Source organism: Porites lutea, chromosome 4 (genome assembly GCF_958299795.1).
Source record: "Porites lutea chromosome 4, jaPorLute2.1, whole genome shotgun sequence".
NCBI classification, from domain to species: domain Eukaryota; kingdom Metazoa; phylum Cnidaria; class Anthozoa; order Scleractinia; family Poritidae; genus Porites; species Porites lutea.
Genome location: NC_133204.1, coordinates 22,060,394 through 22,067,412, shown reverse-complemented (window position 1 = coordinate 22,067,412; position 7,019 = coordinate 22,060,394). Strand labels below are relative to the sequence as shown.

Sequence of the window (7,019 nt, the reverse complement as noted above, 5' to 3'; positions counted from 1 at the left end):
TCAGCAAATCACGGAAGCCTTAGCTAAGGTCACCCAACTCCATCGCTTACCTCAAGCGAAACCGGATGTCTCCAGGGAAGAAGACGAAGACAAGACAAAATTCTTTCTATGGGAGTCCGCGTTTGATGCTCTCAGACTCGGTACCAGTCGCCCCGCGGCAAAAATTGCACCTTCTATTCCAGCATTTAGAAGGCAGAGCTAAGAAGGTAGTTGAACAGCTTCAATTCATGATTGACGACCCTGAAAAGGCCTACAAAGAATCGAGAAAAAGATTGAAATACCGTTTTAGAAATTCCGCAATTCTAAGTGCTGACTTTGAGAAAAGGCTCACCAATTGACCCAAAATTGGGTACAGTGATGCCAAGGGAATACAAGAGTTCAGTGACTTTCTGCAACAAGTGGAGATAGCGAGAGATCACATACCAAGTCTAAAGATCTTTGACGTTTCATCGAAACTTCAGAGTCTTGTAGAAAAACTTCCGGGCTGGTTTAAAACCAAGTGGTCAACTAAAGTTCAGAAGTTACAGCAAACAGGTGGTCACAGTGCCTTTCCATCCTTTTCCGAGTTTGTAAAGGAAGTCAACTTTCACGCCGAGCGAATGAACATTCCCCAAATCTCGCAAGCATCACTTGGTAGCGTTAACCAGAGAGCTGCTTCCAACCAGTCAACTAGTTCCCACAGAGGATCACAGACCTCCACAGGACAAGGCTCGCAAATTACAGCTCTAGCAACTCAGTCTTCACCTGACGGAGAACGTAGCCCAACAAAGAGTATCTCAAAAGACTCTAAGTCAACAGCCACTCCTGATAGTCTTAGTACAGCTTCAACTGTCAATACAGCATTCTGCCCCTATCACAGAACTAAGTCTCATGATCTTGAAAATTGCCAGAAATTTCGCGAGCTCGATTTCAGTGAGCGAAAAGACTTCCTGTTTAAAAAGGATTCTGCTTTAACTGCGCAAGCTCAAACAGGCACATCAGCAAACATTGTGATAAAGGTCGCCCTCAATGCAAAATATGCGGAAGGAGTCATGTCACAGCCCTTCACGACCCGTCGAGGCCAGAAAACAACTCCAGCCAAGCTTCATCCGCCTGTACTCGAGTGTGCAAAGACGGACTCCGTCGTTCTTGTGCTAGGATTATTTTGTTGAAAGTATCGGACCAGTCAGACCCTCTTAAGGAAACCTTAACGTACGCTGTCCTGGATGACCAATCAACGGACGTGTTCATTACAGATGCCCTCCAAAGCAAATTAAATCTAAGTGGCGCAGAAGTTAACCTTCAAGTAAACAGGATTGTGGGCACCAACACTGTCAGAATGCGAAGAGTGCCCGGCCTTCAAATCCAACATATAAATGGCGAGTATTCATCCGTTAAAGTTCCTTATGCCTATGCTCAACCGAAGATCCCAGCAACACCCAGCGACATTGCCACTCCTGACATAGTGAGACAGTGGGATCACTTGAAGGGTGTTGCCGATGAGATACATTACAGGTCTGACATAGAAATCGGCATGCTCATTGGAAGAAATGTACCTACCGCCTTCCAACCCCTGAAAGTTATTTATGGCGAAGCAGACGAGCCTTGGGCAGAGAAATACAAATTTGGATGGACAATCATCGGTCCTGTCTGCTTGGATAAAGCGAAATCCCAAGAAAGTAGTAGCGTATCAGTCAATCGCGTTACCGTTCAAAGAGAAGAACTACCGGACTCGTGTATTCTGAACGTCCCTCAAGCCTCTAGTCCTCTCCATCAGCAAGATTCTGTAGCCGTTCTCGTCAATAAGCTGCGGTCGAAGGATGTCACCAGCCCCCAAATAATTCGCGAGATGATGGAAATGGACTATAGTGAACTGAATTACTCTCGCAAAATTTGTGCGAACGAGCAAGTTGAGTCGATTGAAGACAAACGTTTCTGCCAAATTATGACTGCAGAAATGCACAAAAATCAATTAGGAAACTGGGAGGCACCACTTCCGTTCAAGACAGATGAAGTCAACCTTCCAGATAACAGAGAACAGTGCCTAAGAAGACTTCTATCGCTGAAAAGAAAGTTATGTAAAGACGAGAGAGCAAGAGAGAATTACATCGCCTTTATGCACAAGATATTAGAACGTCAACACGCAAGTCGTGTCCCAGACAACGAACTGACGCCAACGCCTGGCAAAGTGTGGTACCTCCCACATTTTGACGTATACCATCCCAAGAAACCCGATCAAGTACGTGTAGTCTTCGATTGTAGCGCCCTTTACAACAGCCAGTCCTTAAACAAGAACCTTTTACAAGGACCAGACCTGCTGAACTCTCTCATCGGGGTATTAACCAGATTCCGCAAGGAAGATGTAGCGCTCACGTGTGATATAGAACAAATGTTCCACAGCTTTCACGTTACACCAAGCCACAGAGACTTCCTCCGCTTTTTGTGGTTTGATAATAATGACTTGGATGGTGCCATCTCAGAATTTCGTATGAGTGTACATCTCTTTGGAGCAGTGTCATCTCCTGCCGTAGCCAACTATAGTCTTCATAAGACAGCAGAAACTGGACCTGCCGAGTTCGGTGACAAGGCAGCTGATTTTCTGTGCAGAACTTTTATGTGGATGACGGCCTTACTTCGGTCCCCACTGTTTCAGAAGCCATAGAATTAATTGAGGACAGTCAGGCTCTCTGTGCGTCAGCGAAATTACGACTTCACAAGTTCGCCAGCAACCGGAAGGATGTCTTAGAGGCCCTTCCAAAAGACGATCGTGCAGGAGACCTCAAAGATCTTGATCTTCGCCACGATGCTCTACCAGTCCAGCGATCTCTAGGCACTTATTGGTGCATAGAATCGGATACTTTAGGCTTCCGCATAGAACTGAAGGATAAACCACTTTCACGTCGGGGTACCTTTTCTACGATAAGCTCAGTATACGACCCTTTAGGGATAGTTTCACCAGTAATCCTGACTGGTGAGCAGATTTTGCAAGACCTTTGTCGCCAAAAGGTGGATTGGGACGACCCGCTTCCTGATGAAATTATCGCTCGTTGGGAGAGGTGGCGCACCGAACTACCGCTGTTAGAGAAAGTCAAACTCAACCGCTGTGTTAAACAGCCTGGCTTCGGAAGTCCAGTCCAAGCTGAAGTACACAGTTTTTCGGATGCAAGCGAATCAGGAATTGGTCAAGTCTCGTATCTTCGAACAGTCAACTCTCAAGGAGAAGTTCATGTGAGTTTCCTCATAGCCAATTCACGAGTAGCTCCTATCAAGCCGATATCTATTCCCCGTATGGAACTGACAGCGGCCGTCGTATCAGTCAATGTAACGAAGATGTTGCAGAGTGAACTCGACTACGAGACTTTACGATCTGTTTATTACACAGACTCTGAGGTAGTCATCGGCTACGTAAGTAATGAAGCTCGTCGTTTTCACGTATATGTCGGAAACAGAGTACAGCACATCCGTGATCGTAGCGACCCGGAACAGTGGCATCACGTGCCAGGAAAGGATAATCCTGTGGACGAAGCGTCTCGTTCACTCACTGCCAGTCAGTTACTTAACAACAAGAGATATATGGCTCTCAGGGCCAGACTTTCTCTGGGAAAGCGATGTACCACTTCTTAACAAGAAAAACACAGCTCAGCTCTCTTCTGATGATGTTGAAGTGAAGACAAACACCTGCCTCTTGACGCACTCTTCCGCTCGAGAATATCCTGGTTTACTTCTTTCATATCTGAATCGTGTTTCTTCCTGGCAAAAAGCAAAAACGACAGTCGCCTGGATGAGAAGAGGAATAAAGAATCTCCAGTCTGTAATAGCAGCACGTAAAGAAGAGATTCATTCTGCAAAGGACTCAGGAAGATCACGCAATGAACAGGGAAAGCAGTTCTTACCTCTCTCAGTTGAAGAATTGGTCCACTCCGAGAAGTTTATTTTGCGTTGCCTCCAATGCCAGTATTTTAGCCATGAGATGGAAACACTAACAAACCTCAAAGGTAATTTGGAGAAATTCCAAGAACGAGACTCTGCGCGCCGCAGAAACGACACTTTGAAGAAGACGAGCTCTCTCTATAAATTAGATCCCTTTGTTGACAAAAAACGGACTGCTTAGGATTGGTGGTCGTATCCGACGAGCAGATGTTCCCCTTGAAGTTAAGCACCCGTTGATCTTGCCTAAGAAGAGTCACATCTCAGACTTGATCGTAAGATACTTTCACGAATCGGTTGGCCACCATCAAGGACGTGGAGTCACCCACAACACAATCAGGCAAGCTGGGTACTGGATAGTAGACGGACGCTCAACTGTGGCCAGAACTATCTCTAGGTGTGTCACTTGCCGTCGATTTCGTGGCCAACTGCAAACACAGAAAATGTCCGATCTACCGGAAGAGCGTGTTACACAGGCTGCTCCTTTCCACTACACAGGCATGGATGTGTTCGGTCCCTTTTACGTTAAAGAAGGACGCAAGACACTAAAGCGTTATGGCTTGATCTTCACGTGTCTGGCGTCACGCGCTGTTCATCTTGAGACTCTCAATACAATGGAAACAGATTCTTTCATTAGTGCCTTACGCCGTTTTATCAAAAGACGAGGAAAGGTACGCGAACTACGTTCGGACCAAGGGCCAAATTCGTTGGAGCAAGGAATGACCTCACCGATGCCTTACAAGAGCTCAACCGTGACCGAGTGAAGGGGTTCCTCTTAACAAAGGAATGTGATTGGATCGACTTTAACCTGAACGTACCCGCGGCATCTCATATGGGAGGTTCTTGGGAGAGACTCATCAGAACAGTCAGATCAGTTCTTTCAGTCTTGCTCCAAGAGCATGGAAGTCAGTTAGATGGAGAAGCATTACGCACTTTAATGACAGAAGCAGAAAATGTAATTAACAGTCGCCCACTCACTGTTAGAAACCTATCTGACCACGAGTCTCCGGAACCCTTAACTCCTAATCATCTACTAACTTCAAAGACAGAGGTTGTGCTGCCCCCACCTGGTTGTTTTGAACGGTTGGACTTATACTCAAGAAAGAGGTGGCGCCGTGTACAGTTCTTGGCCAATCAGTTTTGGATAAGGTGGCGCTCAGAACATTCCTCACAGTTTGAGCAGAGACGAAGATGGAATACACCCCAACGGGACAGTAGAGTAGGAGATATAGTCCTACTTCAGGACGACGACTTGCCAAGAAACCAGTGGCCGCTTGCACGTGTGACTAAGGTCTTCCCAACAAAGACGGTCGTATTCGCAAGGTCCAACTCCTACCAACACGAGAAGGAAGACGGAAGATTTTGGAACGACCAATCCACAAAACGATTTTGTTACTTGCTCAAGATGCCGCAGACCAGGATGTCATCTCCGCCCGAGGAGCCAGTATCAAGGACAATTAGATTTCCATCTGAACTGCTTTAAGTAAATGATTTCCATTTAGGGGAGTCATGTAGCGGCACCCGTGTTCCGCCCGTTTTTACGTCATGTATGCGTCGCAGATTTCTGCTCATGCGCGCTCATGCGCTCATGCTAGAGCCCGGAAAGGCGTAAGTTTTTACCTTTCTGCTTGCCGTTTTCCAGTTTTTCTGTATACCAACTGTACATCTCAATCAATCAATCAATCAATCATTTATTTTAACACGTTACGTCAAAGAGCTAAACTCTCGTTCAAAATACGAACGTGTATAAATAAAATCTATAATAATTACAGCTATATAATATTATTTAATTTTAAAAACAACTGAATAAATATATACATATAAAAAACTTGGTAATAAAAACATAGAATATAAAAAGCTAAAACCGACTAAAAAGCCACATACTAAAAACGTGACTAGGAAAACTAAGAAAACTATAATACTCGTTCTAAAAACAGTTAAAAGCTACAATCGTGCACTATAAGACACGTTCTAAAAAGCTACGGTCGTGCAATTTACTTCTGAAGTCATTAGCGTCACTTGAAAGACGCACTTGAGAAGGTAAACTGTTCCATAACTTAGCTAATGAATAAGTGAAAGAATTCTTCTTAAATTTAAGATTAAAGTTAGGTAATTCCAAATTCAAGCCCTCGCCTCTTAGCCTATACGGTGTATGCCTGTATTTAAAAAGGCTTCCAATATAAGAGGAACGCCAGATTTAACTGTTTTGAAGTTAGAGCATACGCCTTCTAATCTGACACTTTGTTGACGACCTAGCAGGTAGGTGGACATCAGTTCCAAGGCATGTGGAGAAAAGCCATAGGCCTTCAACTTCGCGAGCAGAAGGCTGTGGTTTATGGCATCAAACGCTTTGCTCAAGTCCACAGCGACCGCCGCTACAGCTTCCTTGTTATCAATACTGTTCCTCCAATCTTCCGTCATTTTTAGCAATGCAGTGCAGCAAGAGGGAGTTTTCATAAATCCAGATAAATTTGAGGACAAAACTCTGTGAAATGCATTCCAAGTTTGGTCGTAAATAACTTTCTCAAATACCTTCGATAGCGAAGTTAATATTGAGACAGGGCGGTAGTTTGCTTTGTCTGTGTTAATCCCCCGTTTAAAGACAGGAGTAAGGCGCGCTTGCTTCCATTCAGACGGCAATGAGCGATTCAGAATACAGAAGTTGATCAACTTAGTCACCTCTTCGGCAAGATCTGGGGATCCCAAACGCAAGATTCGTGGTGAAATGCCGTCTGCCCCAACTGCCTTTCTCGGATTAAGGTAGTCTAAGATGTTACGGATATATGAAGTACTGACTGGAGAGTAATTAAACTCACTTGAGAAACGTAGATTGTTTATTGCCTTGATACTAGGATGGTCAGTGTAGTCAGTGTCAGATGTATGCTCTAACAAAATAATATTGGCAAAGTAATCACTAAAGACTTCGGCCACACACCCAGGGTCGGAAACAACACTACTGCCCTCAACGAGGATGACGCCTTGTATGTTTTTACCAGAACTAGTTGGCAAAAGGGGCTTCATTTTTCTCCAAAATTCGCCCGGATGTCTAGCACTCAAGGAAGCATCAGAGCAGAACCTTTTCAAGGCGTTGCGCTTTAACGACGTAACCTTGT

General features: G+C 44.8%; 2 protein-coding genes and 1 pseudogene across 2 annotated transcripts; all 3 read left to right on the top strand.

The window, feature by feature from the left end:
* LOC140934404 (uncharacterized) overlaps positions 1-1,151 on the top strand; it is a 1,279-nt pseudogene extending 128 nt beyond the window's left edge.
* A 167-nt stretch (positions 1,152-1,318) lies between these two features.
* Positions 1,319-3,603, top strand: LOC140934403 (uncharacterized). Its single transcript, XM_073384031.1, has 2 exons — positions 1,319-2,558; positions 2,633-3,603. Exons 1-2 carry the CDS (start codon positions 1,319-1,321, stop codon positions 3,601-3,603), a joined length of 2,211 nt encoding a protein of 736 aa, XP_073240132.1.
* Positions 3,604-3,760: 157 nt separating this feature from the next.
* LOC140934402 (uncharacterized) lies at positions 3,761-4,670 on the top strand. Its single transcript, XM_073384029.1, has 2 exons — positions 3,761-3,974; positions 4,117-4,670. The coding sequence occupies exons 1-2, from the start codon at positions 3,761-3,763 to the stop codon at positions 4,668-4,670; spliced, it is 768 nt and encodes a 255-aa protein (XP_073240130.1).
* The last annotated feature ends 2,349 nt before the right edge of the window (positions 4,671-7,019 follow it).